Below are 18774 nucleotides of genomic sequence, written 5' to 3'. Positions count from 1 at the left end.
GTGGGGCGGGGGGCTGTCCTGGACATTATAGGCTATTTAGCAGTATCTTTTTCGTCTATCCACTAGCTGCCAGTGGCACCCCCTCACCTGATTGTGACAACCAAAAATGTCTTCAGACATTGCTAAATATCCCCTGCAGGGAAAATCATCCCTGACTGAGAACCACTGGTGTAATGAAATATTATGGATATAGCAGCGCTCATCAGTGAGGCTAAAACTATCTGCTGAAAGATTCTGGAGAGAACTTTATAATTTTAACATCACAGAAAGTGAGGCAGCTGTACAAGCTGTCCTTTTGCTGTAATACAACAGGACACACACGCAGCCCCGCCCACGAGGCTCTTGCCAGCAGATACAGAGCTGTCATCTCCTGAAGGTTCAAGGTCTCCTTACTCAGCTCTAGGATGTGGGGCAGAGGGTGGTTCAGTGGCACCTTGGGGAGGCATCCGGCCAAATCATCAACGAATGATGGGGGAAGCTGGGGAAGAGGAACTATTGGAGATTAAAGAGACTCAAGAGACGGACCTGCCAGATGCAGCCTCTGAACCTGCTTAGCAGGTTTCTAGCACGTCCATGTGGGGAGGCATTTTGAGACAATCAGGAGTGTTTGTCCACAGACTGGGTGCTTGATGGTATCGAGGACTCCTTCATTCTGTTGGGCACAGTTGAGCAGTGTGGTCCTGTGTAAAGCAGTGTCTCTCACCCTTGACACTGGTGACATTTGGGGCTGGATTATTCCTTGTCGAGGAGCTGTCCTGGGCATCGGAGGATGTTCAGCAGCATCTGGGGTCTCTACCTACGAGATGCTGGTAGCAAAATCCCTCTTCAGTTAAGACAAGTAGCAGTGTCTTTGGACATAGCTAAAGATTTCCTAGGGGGCAAAATTGCCCCCAGTTGAGAACCACATGTTTAAAAGAAAGTCTGTATGTATTAGAGACACCTGTGGAAGTAGGTGTGGTGGAATTACGTGCTATCTTGGACTTGTTTTAAATACTCCAGTGGGCTGGGTACGGTGGCTCATGCCTGTAATTTCAGCACTTTGGGAGGCTGAGTTGGAAGGATTCCTTGAGCCCAGGACTTTGAGACCAGCCTGGGCAACGCAGTGAAACCCTATCTCTATAAAAAAAAAATCCTAAAATTAGCCAGGCGTGATGGCATACACCTGTTGTCCCAGCTCCTCAGTGTGCTGAGGCAGGATGACTTGAGCCCAGAAGATCGAGGCTGCAGTGAGCCATGATTGCACCACTGCACTCCAGCCTGGGTGAAAGAACGAAACCCTGTCTCAAAACAAAACAAAATGCTCCAGGGAAATAAAAAGCGATGGGGATAATGGGGGAAACAAGGTGGACCCTGAGTGGCTGTTGTTGAAGCTGCCTGTTGGATACCTGGGTTCATCATATTCTCTCTACTTTTGTGCATGATGGAAATATTCCATGACAAGGGAAAAAAAGAATGTAGACTCTAGAGCCAGGAGGCCTGGGTTCAAATCCTGGCCCTGCTACTTATCCACTGTGCAAACTTAGGCAAGTCACTTAACCACTCTGAGCCTTGGTTTCCTCGTTTGTCAAATGGGGCTAATCATGCTACTGACTGTGGAGATGTGGTGGGATTGCATCTAGCTGGGCGTATTCATCACTGCTCACTTAGAAGGCACGAGACACTGTTCTTTTTTTTTTTTTTTTGAGGTGTTGTCTCACTGTGTCACCAGGCTGCAATGCAGTGGTGCGATCTCTGCTCACTGCAACCTCCGCCTCCTGGGTTCAAGCAATTCTCCTGCCTCAGCCTCCCAAGTAGCTGGGACTGTAGGCACACGCCACCACCCCCAGCTAATTTTTGTATTTTTAGTAGAGATGGGGTTTCACCTTGTTGGCCAGGATGGTCTCGATCTCTTGATCTCGTGACCTGCCCGCCTCGGCACCCCAAAGTGCTGGGATTACAGATATGAGCCACCATGCCCAGCAGAGACACTGTTCTGAGCACTTTATCCAACTGTCACCAGGCTAGAGTGTGATGGTGTGATCATAGGCTGCCACAGCCTTGAACTCCTGGGCTCAAGTGATCCTCCTGCCTCAGCGTCCCAAGTGACTAGGACTACAGGCACATGCCACCATGCCTGGCTAATTTTTGTATTTGTTACAGAGATGCGGTCTCACAGCTGGTCTTGAAGTCTTGAGCTAAAGAGATCCTCCTGCCTCAGCCTCCCAAAGTGTTGGGATTACAGGCGTGAGCCACTGGGCCTAGCCTGTTTACACATTTTAACTCCCTTAATTGTCACAGAAGCCTAAGATATAGATACTGATATGATCCCATTTTACATATGAGGAAACCGAGTCTCCAAGAGTTTAAATAATTAGCTTGAGGAATGGCAGTACTGGGATTTGAATCTGGGGTTTAGCTAGCTTCAAAACCTGTGCTCTTAACCGTCACACCCTGCAGTGGGGATTGATGAGCTATGGCCTAGGGGCCCAGTCCAGACTTCAGCCTGTTGTTTTCTTTTTCTTTTCTTTTCTTTTCTTTTTTTTTTTTTTTGAGATGGGTTCTCTCGCTCTGTGCAGTGGTGCGATCTTGGCTCACTTCAACCTCCGCCTCCCAGGTTCAAGCGATTCTCATACGAGCCTCCCAAGTAGCTGGGATTACAGGTGCCCGCCACCACACCCAGTTAATTTTTGTTTGTTAGTAGAGACAGGGTTTCGCCATGTTGGCCATGTTGGCCAGGCTGGTCTCAAACTCCTGACCTCAGGTGATCAGCCCACCTCAGCCTCCCAAAGTACCGGGATTACAGGTGTGAGCCACTGCGCCCAGCTGATTGTTTTCATTTTTAAACAAGGTGTCATTGGAACACAGCCATGCCCATTTGCTTCCACACTGTCCAGGTCTTTCCCACTGCAACAGCAGGTTGAATGGTTGTCACTGAGACCCTACAGCCTATCGAGGTGGAAGGATTTGCTCTCAGGGTCTTCACAGGAAAGGCTTCCTGCCTCACCTTCTGGTAGAGCCTTGTGTAGCTTGGCCGTGAAAGAACTTGCGAGTCTCCCACCCCCAACAGGAGGGCCAGTGCTCACACCTGCAGCTACTGGTGGGATTTTCAGGGAAGGGACACAAAGGGCCAGGCCTGTATCTTTGACTTCAAGGTCTTTGCTTCCGTAGGCTGCTGTCCACCATCACAGAGCCCACCTCGGGTGGGTCCTGCGACGTGTCCTTGGCTGAGGAGGCCTCCTCCCTGCCCCTGGTCAGTGAAGAGAGCGAGATGGACAGGAGTGACCATGGGGGCATCAAGAAGGTGTGCTTCAAGGTGGCCGAGGAGGACCAGGAGGACTCAGGCCACGACACCATGAGTTATCGCGACTCCTACAGGTGGGTGTCACCGTCAGGGGGCTGAGGTTAGATGAGGATGGCCCTGGACAGGTGAGGCCACGGACCCGTGGCAACATCAGAATCAGTGGACACTTCTCAGGGTGCAATGGGCTCAGGGTGCTGTTGCTGATAGCGTGGTTCTGGGGGATTATCTGAGCCCCCTGAGCCTGGAAAACCCACTTAGGCTCCCCAGTTGCAAAGCTGACATTTTAGGGTCTTCCCCGCGTGGACCCATCTGTTCTGCCTTGGTGTCACCCCACACATGCTGACACGATGTTGTCAGGCACAAGGGCAAGATTCTGTGGTGTGTTTGCAAACTCAGTGTAAGACATATGGTTTCTGAAACAAGCACTATTTATGTTTATTTGGTCCAAGGAGGAAGAGTGTAGTTTTTTCCCCTCCTAACCTGAGAAGATCTAAATTTTCTACTGGTTAATTATAACAAGATCAGTGAGGTTGTAACTAGTTGGTTAAATAGACTAAACTTATTACAGTTTCCTGTAATAAGCCATATAATGGGTAAGTTTAATTCCTTACTGCAGATAAACCAGCACTGTGGTCCCAGTGAAAGGTGACATCACATTTGCCCATGGTAGTTACAGTGGAATCTTAGAGGGTGCTTCAACTGTTTGTGGGCAAAAATCAGAACTGATACAGTTTGAGAAGGCAGACCTTCCCCCCAGTCCTCGCAGCGTGAATGTTCTTCCAGTCGTCAAGGGATCTGCCTGATCCCCCGTTGCCTGCTTGCCTGGCGTCTGTATCTGGCTGCTGCGGCACTTTGTGCCCCCAGAGCCTCATGTCCATAGTCTCAGATTTTGCCCTCTCTCTGGGATTTCATTCTTACATTTTTGGGTCCTCCAGTTTTTCCTTTAATTTTCAAAAAGGTGAAGGAAAAAATGTCAGGATCCTGGGTTTTGATCTCCCACACCTTCCGAGTTCCTGGGCCGTAGGGAATCCAATCCAGTCCCTGTCCTCATGAGGTTTCCAGCCAGGCTAGGGGCTGGGGAGACGGAAGACAGAGCCCTGTGGAATGGGCAGGTGTCTCAGGGCAAGGCTGTCCCCTGGGGACACTGGACAGAGTGACACCTGCGTGAAAATGATTCACTGTCTTCCTCCTATTTCTGTGTTTCTGTGCTAGAGCCTAGAAATGTTTCCCAGACCTCAGGCGTGGAAAACCCGCCAGGCCGGCCTTCCCTGCCTTTGGGACCCAGGACCGGTGCTCGGTGCCCTCTCTGGGCTGCACGCCCACCTGAGGGCCCAGGGGTTTTGTCTACACTGTAGAAAGTGGGTTTCGGGTGCCAGGACCAGATGGCCTGAGCTCAGGGTGACTCAGCCCCTTCTCTGGGCCCCTTTGCAGCGAGTGTAACAGCAATCGGGACTCGGTCCTGTCCTACACCAGCGTGAGAAGTAACAGCTCCTACTTGGGCAGCGACGAGATGGGGTCTGGTGAGTGGAGCGGCAGCGGCCTGTGCTCAGGGAGAGAGGCTCCTCCCCATGAGATTTAGTTTTAGTTTATTTTATTATACTTTCCTCTGCGTTGTATTGTTTTGTATTTTATTGCATGGTCCTGTACTTGATTTCCTTCCATTCAGTCATTCAACAAGTATTTCTTGAGCCCATATTATGTGCTGGGCACTGGGAATGCGGCAGCGAAAGAAACGAACATCTCCACCCTCTTAGAGCTGATGTTCTCCGTGAATGTCATGGAGATGGAGCAAATGGAAGCATGCACGGTGCAATTCTGTGTGCTTCATGTTCGATGAGTGTTGTGATGCGTGTGCTGACAACTAAACAGGGTGACCTCGTGGTTTATGTAAAAACGATACATGTGCAAACCGAAAATCCAAATGACACAGAGCAGTTCAAAGAAGTACCCATGGCTGGGCGTGGTGGCTCACACCTGTAATCCCAGCACTTTGGGAGGCCAAGGCAGGCGGATCACTTTAGGTCAGGAGTTTGAGACCAGCCTGGCCAACATGGTGAAACCCCATCTCTACTAAAAATACAAAAAATTAGCTGGGTGTGGTGGTGCACGCACCTGTAATCCCAGCTGTTTTTGGGAGGCTGAGGCAGGAGAATCACTTGAACTTGGGAGGGGGAGGTTGCAGTGGACTCAGATCATGCCACTGCACTCCAGCCTGGGTGACAGAGTGAGACTCCATCTCAAGAAACAAGCAAACAAACAAACAACAAAAAGAAGTCCATAAAAATGAATGAGAGTCTCATCATCTCCCCCAGGAATGACCCTCGCCAGCATTTGGAGCTCATTGGTGGGGCCTGTGAATGCATGGATGGGCAGGTGGGTGGATGGATGGATAGACGGACATAGGCAATATTTTATAAATTAGATCATACTCTACTTACAGCTTTTTATTTTTAAATTTTTTTTTGAGACAGAGTCTCACTCTGTTGTCAGGCTGGAGTGCAGTGGCACGATCTCAGCTCACTGCAACCTCCACCTCCCGGGTTCAAGCGATTTTCCTGCCTCAGGCTCCTGAGTAGCTGGGATTACAGGTGCCCGCCACCACATTCAGATAATTTTTGTATTTTTAGTAGACATAGGGTTTCACCATGTTGGCCAGGATGGTCTTGATCTCTTGACCTTGTGATCCGCCTGCCCCGGCCTCCCAAATTGCTGGGATTAAAGGCGTTACTGAAAGCCTGAAATTGTTTTTTATTTTAGTCTTGTTTACTTCAGACTTTAAAGCAGTTCATTTTGCAAGTGGGTTGTGTATCCTCATGGTGCATAATTCAGAAGGCCCCAGAGGGTGCATGGTGACAAGTCTCCCCCCCACCCTTGGTTCTCAGGCTGTCACTGCTGTTCCCACTGTCACTACAGTCTTGTGTGTCTTTTCAGAGATAGTCTGTGCATAAAAATTTAATTTTAATTATACCTCAATTAACAGAAGAAAAAGAAGCTCAAGTAAAATGGAAGAAATTGCTGAACTTTAGATACATATTTCATCACATAAGATAGTCAACTTCACAAACTGTCCCCAGGTGGCTCTAGGAAGGAGTTGGGTGTGACAGCTGATGTAACTGAACCAGCTGGGTGAGGAATCAGGAGACGTGGCCTCCAGGTCCTTTTCTCTGTTCCTCAGTCCCTCATTTGCAGAATGGAAACAGTAGCAGTGCTTTACAATCTTGTCATGCGTTAGTGCCTGTTGTCCATTTTGCAGATGAAGAAACTGAGGCTCAGAGAGGTCAGGTGATTTGCCCTGTGGCTCACAGCCAGGACCTGGTCTTCAGACTCCACATCCCCTGTGGGTTTGGAGTTCTGTAGCTGTATCCCCCTCTTAGGAAAGTGCTGGGGATGGTGTGAGGTGGGGCAGGAATGACTGATGGCTGCTGCTTCTACCTCCCGCCAGGAGATGAGCTGCCCTGTGACATGCGGATCCCATCTGACAAGCAGGACAAGCTTCATGGCTGCCTGGAGCACCTCTTTAACCAGGTAGGACCTTTGCCCCACTCCTGGCGCAACTTTGGGTTCCTCCTGTCACACCTGGGGAGGGCCCATGACCCGGGGGCTGTGGGTTCCAGATGTCTGCAGTGTGTAGGGCCACGGGGCCCAAACCAACCCCAGGCTTCTTGCCACCCAGGTGGACTCCATCAATGCTCTCCTCAAGGGGCCAGTCATGAGCCGGGCTTTCGAAGAGACCAAGCATTTCCCCATGAACCACAGCTTACAAGGTGAGGGGATAGCCAGTCCAAGGTGACAGCCTGCGATGGGGAAGGGTGTTAGACAGGGCGGCATACCCGGGCTAATGCTCAGCTGTGCCCCCCTACTGCTGAACGACTGTAGGATCATCAGGACAGTGATTTTAGCCCATGGGCCACATCCAGCCCAAGGCCTGTTTTTGTAGGCTCTGAGCCAAGAATGGTTCTTTTTCTTTTGACCTTCCCCCTTCCCCTCGCCTCCCCTCCCCTCCCCTCCTGTTTCTTTTCCTTCCTTCCTTCCTTCCTTCCTTCCTTCCTTCCTTCCTTCCTTCCTTCCTTCCTTCCTTCCTCTCTCTCTCTCTCTCTCTCTCTTTCTTTCTTGTTTTTTGGAGAAAGGGTCTCACTCTGTCACTCAGGCTGGAGTACAGTGGTATGATCACAGCTCACTGCAGCCTTGACCTCCCAGGCTCAAGTTATCCTCACAACTCAGCCTCCTAAGTAGCTGGGACTACAGGTGCATGCCACTTCTCCTGGCTAATTTTTTATTTTTTTTTTTTGGTAGAGACATGGTTTGCCTTGTAGCCAAGGCTGGTTTTGAACTCCTGGGCTCAAGTGGTCCTCCTGCCTTGGCCTCCCAAAGTGCTGGGATTCCAGGTGTGAGCCACTGTGCCCAGCCTTCCTTCATGTCTTTTAAACCATACTCATTTTTTTCTTATTATTGACATCACTTTTTAAAAAGTATCACTCTTAAAAAATTTAATTTTGAAAGGACCTTATTGAACTCCCTATATATGAAAAGCCAGCGTAATATGCCAAAATTTGATGATAAACCATAATGATAATGATAAATTAAATGCAAACAACAGCAACAAAATATCATTATACTGCAGTTAGGCACTGTTGCCTGCCAGGGGCTCTTTGTTCTTCATTTAAGAGAGGGATTTGTGAATTAAAGAAGTGTTAAGGGCTTACCAACACCAAATTGAGGCTTTCTTCTTGAAATGATTGAGAGAAAAGGAATTGAAATTTCTTATGTTCTCCCACCTACCTCTCCTCCCATTTACCCACCTACCCACCCTGCTCATCCACCCAACCTACTATCCATCCATCCACCCATCTACCCTCCCACTGTCTATCCATCTATCCACCCATCTATCCATCCACTCATCCATTTATCTAGCTATCCATCCATTCACCCACTCAGCCACCCATGCACCCATCGATCCATCCGTCCATCCACCCATCCACCCAACTACCCACTTACCATCTATCCATCCACCTACCCACCCACCCACCCACCCATCCATCCATCTACCCACCTACCCACCTACCCATCCATCCATCCATCTTCTTGTCTGTCCATCCATCCATCCTTCCCTCCTTCCATCTGTGTGCCCACTCTTTCACCCTTCTACCCATTCATTCATCCATCCACCTGTCCATTCATGCTTCTGTACATCCAGTAAATAATTTCCCAGAACCAGCTTGTGCCAGGCTTTGTACTGGGCACTGGAGACCCTGAGATGAATTTGATACTGCCCTGACCTCAAGGAGCTCATTGTAGATTGTAGGAGATAGAAATGCAGACGGGCAGTTGCCACCAAGAGAGGGTGGGAAGTGGTGAGGACTTGGGGCTCCCCAGCTCAGCTGCACATCCTGCTGTCTCAGGATCAGCTTTCAGGGATGGACCTCAGAAAGCAGAAACAGCAAACCCACAAATATCTCAGAAACTGGGACCTTGCAGGAGGAAAGAGGCCTTTGTCTTTTGCAGGGGCCTTTCTCTTCCTGGCCTCTGAATGGTGGGGCCAGAGGTAAGTCCCAGCACTATCACTGCCCAGTTGCAGGACTTAAGGCATGTCACTTTCCCACTCTGTGTGTGGGCTTCCTCCTCTGTGTAGGGAAAGGGATAGAACTCATGTGCCATCTCAATTGGTTGTGGCTATGAGGAGGTAGTTCCTGAGAATCCTTCTGTGGCTACAACATCCAGGCTTAGACGAAAGGAAAGCTGTGATTGATTTGTGAGGTCTGCACTGGATTGGCTGTAGCTGTGGGGAGTCTTGGTCTCAGAGCAGCAGGAAGGAGTGCTGAGATTGATGAATAATGCCTGCCATGGGTGTGGTACCATGAAATAGCACACTTACCCTCTGTGGACCCGATAATGCCCAGGAGTCCTGCCAGCTCCCTTGATCTAGGATTATGAGCTCTGGGATCTGTGATGGGACATAGGCCTTTGTGCCACCGTTCTCCAACGCTACCTCCGTCCCTTCCCTGGCCCTCATGCCACTTTCCTGCCCCAGAGTTTAAACAGAAAGAAGAGTGTACAATCCGTGGCCGGAGCCTGATACAGATTAGCATCCAGGAGGACCCCTGGAACCTCCCCAACTCCATCAAGACCCTGGTGGACAACATTCAGAGATACGTGGAAGGTCGGTGGGCAGGGAGGGTGCATCATGGTGGGGAGGGGGCCATGGCCTTTGGTGTGGAACATGAGAGAATCAGGAATGGATCCAGTTCTGTGACCCCTGTTTCTCCATGCCCAGGGAGAGGACAAGAGAAGTGATGCCCTCTCTCAGCTGAGTGTCCTGCCCTGGGCAGGATGTGACTTGAGCCCAGGAGTTTGAGACCTGGGCAACATAGTGAGACTCTGTCTCTATCAAAACAAAAATCAGAAACAAAACAAAACAAAACAAAACAAAGCCCTGACTTTGGAGGTTGAAAAGGCTGAACCTGTTCTTTCTCAGCTTCCAAAGCATTGGATGTGTGAGTTCCTGTTATTATCAGGGTATGAGGGACACCGGCTGGCAGCCCACTGACCAGATTCAGGCCCACAGATAGGTTTTGATGCTGCAGCAGCAAAAACTGTGACTCTGCTGCCAGCTTGACAAAGGTTCTCACATAGAAACTTGGATTTCCGGCTGCTCTTGAACAACACGAAGATCTGGTGACTCTAGGCCCAGTCTCCCATCCTCCCTTGGTGGAGAGGAGTGGCGGCCGCTCTGTGTACGTGGGGCCGAAGTGCTTTCCAGTTCACCCCAGTCTCTACCACTCCCTGTGGCTTGGCATCTGCTCCATGCATCTTACATCACCTGCCTGGCCCCTGCCAGCATTTGCATATGAGACTCCTGGGTTAGAAGGATCCGGACGAGGGAGATGTTTGACCAGGACAGTGGGAGATTAGAGGACTCTGGGCTGTTCCCTCGGGGAACAGCAGCCTCTGAGTCGGAGTCTCTGCTGCTTCTGATCTGTCCTGTTCTCCAAAAGTGTAACCAGTGAGGAGCATCGACTCTGGGTCCAGACCACCAGGGCTTGAATCCCAGCTCACCCACTTACTGGCTGTGTGATCATGGCGAGTTCCTTGACGCCTCTGGCCTTAGCTGCTTCCTGTGTCAAATGGGCCCACAGTGCTGCCTCCTTCCCGTGTGGTCAGGAGGATTAAATGAGTCAGCATAGGTCATGTGCTGAGTGCCCTGGCTGCCTGGCGTGGTGACTCCTGGCCTGGCTTCCTGGTGTGGTGAGTTCTGGCCTGACTGCCTGGCGTGGTGAGTCCTGCCGTGGTGCCTGGCGTGGTGAGTCCTGACAAGCGCGCACCACTGCAGCTGCTCTCGTTCTTACCCTGCCCAGCCCTGAGTCCTGCAGTCCTCCCTGGGGAAGAAGGCACCTAATAAACCAAATCCAAAGCCCTTCCACATCTTTCTAAGCCCTTTTGTGGGCCGAGGAGCATCCTTTTTAAGGAAAGAGAACAGGATGTTGGGCCTGGAAGAATTGAGCTTTTTTTGCAGGACAGGGCGTGTGTAGGGCCGTGCCCATGTAGGATGAGAATATGTATGTGAGGCTGTTAGGAGTGTGTGTCTATGTCTTATGTGTGCACTCGTGTGTCTGTTGTGTGTCTGTGTGGATACGTGTGTACCTGTGTGTGTACATATGTATGTGAGTCTGCAGATGAGTGCACGTGTGTGGTGTGCACTTGTGTGTCTGCTGTGTGCTTGTGTTTGTGCATGTGTACCTGCGTGTGTACATATGTGAGTCTACGTATGAGTATATATGTGTGTCTCTGTGTGTGGCATGCACTTGGGTGTCTGTTGATGTGTGAGTGTGTGTGTGTATGGATACGTGTGTACCTAGGTTGTACGTGTGTGTGACCATACTTATGTGAACAAGGTGTGGGGCAGGGGCTGTGGCCCGGGGATTAAAGGGGCTGGTTCTGTCTATGTCCCAGGCTTGCACGTACAGATGGGGCTCACGGTTGGGGTTCCACTGCCTGAGGTCAGGGGTTCCTGGAGTTCACCTGACAATCAATAAAACCTCCTTGAGCACAGCCTTGGGTGCCAGGGCTTTGCTGTGAAGGGTCAGAGCACCTTGGGAGGTGCCATGGGGAGGGGCCCGGTTCTGCCCTCACCTCTTGCTGCCCCCTCCCAGCCCGTCCCCCTTTCTGTCTCCCTTCTCCTTCCAGATGGGAAGAACCAGCTGCTCCTGGCCTTGCTGAAGTGCACAGGTGAGACCTTTAAAGGTGTGTGGGGGGCACATACCCGGCCTCTTCCACCACCCAAGGCCGACCATCCATGCCCTCAGGGCCTGGACGGGGGGAGGCAACGCTTTGGCCTGGAGCCCCTCCAAGAGCTACTTGAAACTTGCTTCTTCCTCTTTGTCCAAGGGATAAGTCTCAGGGCACTGGAGCCAGGAGCCCTGTCCTGTGCCACTGCCCAGGCCTGGGTGGATGTTGACGGGGCCCCGGGATAGAGAACGATGTTAGGGGGCCTTGTGCCGGTACAGCCTTCAGCCCCAGCCTGGGGGCTTCCACCCAGCAGAGAGTGGGGAAGAGGAAGGGGGAGGAGGTAGTGGGAGAATCTTGGAGACCTTCTCTATCCTTGCCTTCTTTCTAGAAATTAGCCAAGGGGGTGCTACTGCAGGATCTGGGTCAAATTTGGTCACTAAAAAACTCACTGGCCAGAAGCCGGCCATTGGAAATAATTCCTTCCAGAAGATTGGGACCCTGAGAGACCAATTGCTTGAAACTGGCCAGTTCTTCAGACCATGCCAAGGTCAAGGACAGGGGCAAGGGCAGAGGTGGGGGAAGGAAGAAAGCATAGTTCTCCAAAATAGAGAAAATGCTAAACTGCATTTCTGAACATGTGCAGCTTGGCAGAAGAGCTTAGCACCATTGGCATTCTACTGGCCAAGGCCAAGGAATCCCATAATGAGAGGAGACATGGCTGAGGGTGAGGGTCTTGGGAAACCCTTAGGAAAATCACAAGGTGTTTGTTTGTTTGTTTGGTTTTCAAAGCAGGCAGATGAGTCACTGAGAGAACAGTTTTGGCAAATGGGCTTGCTTTTTGTAGAATTGATTTTTGTGGAATTGGCTTTTGGTGGCTGGGATGTCCACCAAAAAGTAATTTCTGGCCTGATGTTAGCCCTTTGCTGGGGGTTCCATGAGGGGTCCTGGACCCAGGGTTTTGGGGGGTGGGCCTCCTGGTGGCACGGGAGCACCCCTCCAGCAAGGCCTCCTGCCCTCTGCCCCCAGACACGGAGCTGCAGCTGCGCAGAGACGCGATCTTCTGCCAGGCCCTGGTGGCCGCTGTGTGCACCTTCTCCGAGCAGCTGCTGGCGGCCCTGGGCTACCGCTACAACAACAATGGCGAGTACGAGGAGAGCAGCCGCGACGCCAGCCGCAAGTGGCTGGAGCAGGTGGCGGCCACGGGCGTCCTGCTGCACTGCCAGTCCCTGCTCTCGCCAGCTACAGTGGTGAGTGAGTGGGGCGGGAGGGCGGCCCCGCTGGCCCACCTACTGGTGCCCGCCCAGGCCGGGTCGAGGGAGCCCTTGCCCACTCACTCAGGCTCCCCCTGGCCTCGTCATTCCCGCAGCAGCGATTTGTTGAGCACCTGTGTGCTGTTTTATAGGCACTGAAGGTCCAGCAGTGAACAAAAGAGTCCCTGTACCCAGGGATCTTCTGTCCCAGTGGGAGGGAGGGAGGCACACACACAGAGATAATAGAATCCACGCTACAGACCAGCGGCTCTCAGCCCAGGGCAGTTTCCCCACTAGGGGACACTTGGTAATGTCTGGAGACGTTTTTGGTTGTGACAACTGAGGGCCTGAGGTGGGAGTGGGGTGGTGGAAGCCAGGGATGCTGCTGGACATCCGGCCAGGACCTGAGAGTCACCAGTGCCTCTGAGGTTGGCTCCTGGAGCCCCTGCTGCTGGCTGGTGGGGAGGCCTGGCCTTGGAGCGCCCTCTGCTGGCTGCTGCTGCACAAGACGCCTGCCTGGCACGAGATTGGCCATCACTTGATTCTCAGAATGCACAACCTGGGGCCCAGGGAGGAAGCAGGGAACACTCAGCCCTCCCCTTCCTCTTCTCACATGGGGATGCTGGGCCAAGTTCCTTCATTCTCCAAACACCACGATGTGCCAGGCCCTGAGCTGGGAGCTGGGGGCCTGAAGCTGACTTCCTAGTTGGGGGAAGCAGCTTGAGAAGAAGAAAGGACAGAGGAGGGAAGGAAGGTGGGGAGAAGGTAATCTCTACAGGAAGCTTGGCGGGCACTGCAGCTTCTCTGTCAGAGACAGGCTGTGTGAGGTGGTGACGCTTGAGCTGAGACCTCAGCCAGCCAGGCAGACAGTGTGAGGAAGAGTGTGCGGGGTAGAGGGACCAGCATGTACAAAGGCCCCGAAGAGTGGCTGGTGTGACCAGAGGGGAGCGGCAGGGGCTAGGGAGATGTGGGGACCAGATCTGTAGGGCCTGAGACTTTAATCTGGAAGCAGCGGAGGGTTCAGAGGCTTGGAGCTGGGTGAGTGATATAATTTGGGTTTAGTTTTCAAAACATGACTTGTAGGATGTATTGTTTGGGGGCAGAGAGTGGCAGAAGGGAAACCTGGTGTCATCTTGACGAGAGATGGTGGACCCTTGAACCTGGGTGGTGGCCAGGAAGCTGGAGGGAGATGGGTGGGTCTGGAGGATGTTTTAGTGTCACCCCATCAGACTTGGTGATGGACCAGGCCCAGGGTGAGCGGGAGAGAAACTGAGAAGTCAAAGGTTTGGATCTTGGATGACCGAATGAATGCTGGTGCTATTTGCTGACATGGGACTGACTGGGGGAGGTTGAGGAAGGAATTGGGGACTTTTATTTGAGTGTGTTAGGCTCGAAAAGGTTAAGTTAGAAGCCTGGTTGGTGATCCAGGCAAGAGAGGCAGTGACTTTACTAGGATCACTCAGTGAATTAAGGCAGAGATGGGTTCTATGACCCTTGAAAGTGCAGGACAAGCCACAGAGCACACCATGATTTCACATCCACTCTGGAGAGTCACGCTCAGGACCTGGCACCCAGGGGGCCCACAGTGTGGAGTGCCGACTAGAGTTGAATTCAGCATCTTGATAGGAAACCCTGGGGCAGGGTTGGCATCTGAGACTCCTCCGCGCTGTCTTCTTCCTGCAGAAGGAGGAACGGACCATGCTGGAGGACATCTGGGTGACGCTGTCAGAGCTGGACAATGTCACCTTCTCCTTTAAGCAGCTGGACGAGAACTATGTGGCCAGTGAGTGATTTCTCCCATCCCCCACTGTGAGAGGTGGGGTCCTGGGGTGGAAGGGACAGCTCTCTGGGGTCACCCTGTCCTTCCCCTGCCTCTGGGCCAGCTGCCCAAGGTGGGCTCAGTACTCAGTGCTGTTAAACCTCATGCCTCCAACATGAGTGTGAGAGCCGAACTTTGGGGCACACATGGAAAAAGAGGGGTTTCTTTTTGTATGAACCCGGCTATTTCCAACAGCTCTTAAAAGGGAGTGACACTGGTACCCAATTCTTAATAAAATTATTCCCTAGAGATGTGAAAACTTGTTAAGATTTTTAAAGGGCTTAAATAAGTACCATAATTAAGTTCCATCCTCCCTTCCTCCCTTGCTCTTGTCCTCACCTCTCCTTCCTCCACGCTTTCTCCCCTTTCTCCCTTTTTCTTTCTGTCTTTCTCTCTCTTTCTATTTTCCACCCATCCTTCCACCTGCCCACCCATTTATTTATCCATCCATCCATCCATGCATCCATCCATCCATCCATGCATCCATCCATGCATCCAATCATCCATCTGTCCATCCATCCATCCATCCACCCATGTGTCCATGCATCCATCCGTCCGTCCATCCATCCATCCATCCATCCATCCATCCATCCATCCATCCCATTCATCCATCCATCCATGCATCCATCCATGCATCCATTCATCCATTGATCCATCCAAACATCTGTCCGTCCATGCATCCATCCATCCAACCATCATCCATCCGTCCATCCATCCATCTATTTACATGTCCATAATTTTGAGCACATAGTATGTGTCAGGCTGCGTTTTGGGCCATGTAACACGGTCCTCATTCCTACCCTCCTGGAGCTCATAGTCTAGCCCAGTGCGTCTCAGCCCTGCTTGCACTCTGGAATCCTTGAGGGAACTTTGCAACGATCCCAGGGCCCTGGGCCCTAGTGATTCTGATCGGTTTGTGGGGTGGGGTCTGGGTGCTGGGTAGTCTGGATGTGCAGCCAGGGCTGGGAACTTCTGGGCTTGCTTCTGAGAGCAGGGGTTCTCAGAGCGTGGCCCCTGGACCAGCAGCACCTGGGGGCTTGATAGAAAGGCATATTCTCTGGCCCAGCCAGAACTACGGCCTCAGAAACTCTGGAGGTGGAGCCCAGAGGCCTGTATGCTGAAAGCCCTCCAGGAGCTTCTGAGGCATGTGGGTTTAATTAGGAACCAGGCACTGGATTAGTGTTTCTCAGTTTTTTCATTTCATTAGATTTTATTTAATTTCATAAAAAACCTTTTTAGTCAATTTTTCCTAATTGCTGCACCCCCATGAAATTATAATACTACGGGTATACCCTATGTCTGTTTATCTGTGCATCTGTGCTTATTATACATTAAAAGAGGAAAGTGTTTTCGTCCTCCTTCCCACGAGCCAGTTTTCACCTCCTTGGGGACAGTGTCTCTCCTGCTGAAAATGCATGGACTAGGGTCTAGATGAAGGGCAGGTTCTCTTTGAGTAGCAATCGGAATTGATAGGCAGCAGCAGCTGCCTGTCTCCAGGCTGAGATTGGCTCGGGCAGAGCTTTGATCGATGAGTGATGTCTGCCATGGATGCAGGATGGGGTCTGGGTGCCATATTTTGCGCCCCCTGCCCTAAGCGCTTCCTTCTGGCTATGAATCAGATGCATGCCCTGTTTGAGGGCAGCTTTTCCCAGGCAGGGGCCATGGGCTACCAGGTGAGGGTACAAGGAGCACTGGGGAAGCTCTGACCCCAAATGCTGTGGACCCCCTAAGTAGGCAGAGTCCGCATCAGGTTCAAGAATTAAGCAGCGGAACTAGGAGCTGATGAAGCAGGCGAAAGGGAGGTGTCAGCTGCAGTTCTTCGGAGAGTGAGAGGGAAGGGCTGCTGGAGGCTGTCCCTAGAGGGCAGGAGGGCAGGGAGGTCTGAGGCTACCCCTGTAGAGTCGGGAGAACAGGGAGGTCCCAGGGTGCCCCCCTGGACCTGGGGCAGGGAGGTGCCAGCTGTTCTGGAGAGGTGTGCCAGGGCTTCCCCTGGCCTTGGCCTCGGTGGTGAGTCACCCTGCCCCATGTCCTTCCGCAGACACCAACGTCTTCTACCACATTGAGGGCAGCCGGCAGGCGCTGAAGGTCGTCTTCTACCTCGACAGCTACCACTTCTCCAAGCTGCCCTCCCGCCTGGAGGGTGGGGCCAGCCTGAGGCTGCACACAGCGCTGTTCACGAAAGGTGAGCTTCAGGCCTGGGGCAGGGAGGACCACGGGGGCCGGGCCAAGGCCACCAAGCACACCGGCTCCCAACCGCCTGCCCGCCTCCGACATCTCCCCTCCCAGTGCTGGAGAACGTGGAGGGGCTGCCTTCTCCAGGCAGCCAGGCCGCGGAGGATTTGCAGCAGGACATCAACGCGCAGTCCCTGGAGAAAGTTCAGCAGTATTACCGCAAACTCAGGTATCCGCCTGGGGTCCCCGTTGGGGGCAGGAGTCAGGAAACCTCCACGTGGAGTGGGCATTAGCATGGAAGGTGCCAGGCGGACCCCCAGCATGGGCAGTGGGCCGCACACCCTTTCTTGAGCACCTCTGTGTGACAGGACTCTTGCCTGCGTGAGATTCTCAACGGCAGTAGGCCATGGATCCCACTTTACAGAGGAGGCGACTGAGGCCCAGAAAGTGTACACACTTGCCCAAGGTCACACAGCCAGGCAGTGGCTGAGCTTTGAACTGGGGTCTGTTTGGTTTCAAAGTGGGTCTTTCCTACTGAGAGGAGCCGGCTTCATTCTGCAGAGGGTGTGAGCTAGGACAGGGGACCTTGGGACTCTTGGGCCTGTGAGTGAGGGGTGCGGCTCCCAGGGTCTTGGCTGCTCAGAAGAGAACCCCAGGGGAGGAGGGGTGAGAGCAGGAGCCAGGTATCACCAGGAGGAACCACAGGTTCTGGGAGGCAACTTCTAAGTTCTGCAGCTCCCACTCCTACCACCCTCCCCCACAGCCCTTCCTGCGTGTGTCTCACCACCTCCCTCTGTGACAGAGGCAGGCCGAGAATTAAGAGCCCAGGGAGATGAGTACGGGTCTGGGCTTCATCATTTGGAAATGAGAGAATGAGGCTTCATTCGTTTGCTCAGAGAAAGCATCCAGCCCAGTTACTGAAAACTGGCATCTGTTTGGATTGATCAGGGCTGTCATCAGTCTGTTCTGCGCCATCTGTGGAATATTCTGAGTCCTGCCTGTGTGATGATTCATTCATCCCTTCATTCACACATGTTGAGGCCTTCTGCGGGCCGGGCACTGTTCCGGGTGCTTGTTTGGGAATGTGCAGTGAGGAAAACAAAGTCCTGTTCTTCATGGAGCATATATTCTAGAGCAGGGGTTGTCAAAATCTGGCCCTCCTTGTCTCCCTGTTTTGTAAATAAAGTTTTATTAGCACACCTGCATTCACTCATTTTCACATCCTCTGTGGCTGCTTTTGTGCTGCAATGGCAGAGTTGAGTGGCCGCGATCGAGACTCTCCAGTGCACAAAGCATAAAATGTTTACCGTTGGGCTCTTCACAGAAGAAGTTCGCTGACCCCTGTTCTGGAGGGGGAGACGAACAGTAAACCAGTAAGCCCAGAGCCATGAGACGCCAAGTGGTGAGAAGTGCTCAGAAGAGAGAAAAAGCAGGACCAGGGCCTGGGGAGCAGAGGGCTGGGGGCTGCTGTGGACGGGCAGGCAGGGAGGGGTGGCATTGGAGGAGTGCTCAGGAGGCCCCTCTTTCCCCCCCGCTGTTGTAGGAACAGGTGCCTGCAGGTGAGCACAGCCTGCAGGTGCTCTCAGGGATTTCCTTCTGAGAGTCGGCAGAGGGCGGAGTCACGGTGGCTGCAGGAGTTGAGACCCGGGTAGGGGCAGGAGGATGGTGGGTGTGGTGGCCCCCTCCTCATCCCCATCTTTCTCTCGCAGGGCATTTTACCTGGAGCGGTCTAACCTGCCCACGGATGCCAGCACCACGGCGGTAAAGATAGACCAGGTATGTCCACGTGCCCTCCTGCTGCTGCAGGGAGCTTGGGCAGGGTGGGGCGCTCAGGAGTCAGGACTCAGCAGACAGGCCCAGGGTTGTGCCCCAGCAGATTCTAGCCCCGAAGCCCTTGAGACCCTGCAGTCTCTCCTCCTCCAGGAAGTCTCCCATGATAGCTTCCTCCCCATTCCCAACTTCCTGGGATGATTTATTTTCGCTGGCAGCCACCCATCTCTGCCACTCCAATCCACCTTATTAACCACAGC

General features: G+C 52.5%; 1 protein-coding gene across 2 annotated transcripts in view; it reads left to right on the top strand.

Annotated features, from left to right (window-relative positions):
* The window catches only part of PREX1 (phosphatidylinositol-3,4,5-trisphosphate dependent Rac exchange factor 1), a 204167-nt gene that overhangs the window by 179138 nt on the left and 6255 nt on the right, over positions 1-18774 (top strand). The window contains exons 26-36 of one of the 2 annotated variants that reach the window (XM_031004787.3): positions 3148-3354; positions 4712-4800; positions 6723-6805; positions 6954-7044; positions 9309-9437; positions 11462-11503; positions 12530-12750; positions 14437-14536; positions 16611-16754; positions 16859-16973; positions 18454-18520. In XM_031004787.3, coding sequence (XP_030860647.2) covers positions 3148-3354; positions 4712-4800; positions 6723-6805; positions 6954-7044; positions 9309-9437; positions 11462-11503; positions 12530-12750; positions 14437-14536; positions 16611-16754; positions 16859-16973; positions 18454-18520 — 1288 coding nt within the window. Of the gene's footprint in view, positions 1-3147; positions 3355-4711; positions 4801-6722; positions 6806-6953; positions 7045-8191; positions 9438-11461; positions 11504-12529; positions 12751-14436; positions 14537-16610; positions 16755-16858; positions 16974-18453; positions 18521-18774 lie in introns of those variants that run through there. The other variant, XM_055373172.2, reaches the window with a different exon arrangement.

Source organism: Gorilla gorilla, chromosome 21, assembly GCF_029281585.2.
Source record: "Gorilla gorilla gorilla isolate KB3781 chromosome 21, NHGRI_mGorGor1-v2.1_pri, whole genome shotgun sequence".
Lineage (NCBI taxonomy): Eukaryota > Metazoa > Chordata > Mammalia > Primates > Hominidae > Gorilla > Gorilla gorilla.
Note: the sequence above shows the minus strand (reverse complement) of the source record. Positions and strands in the feature narration are given on the sequence as shown.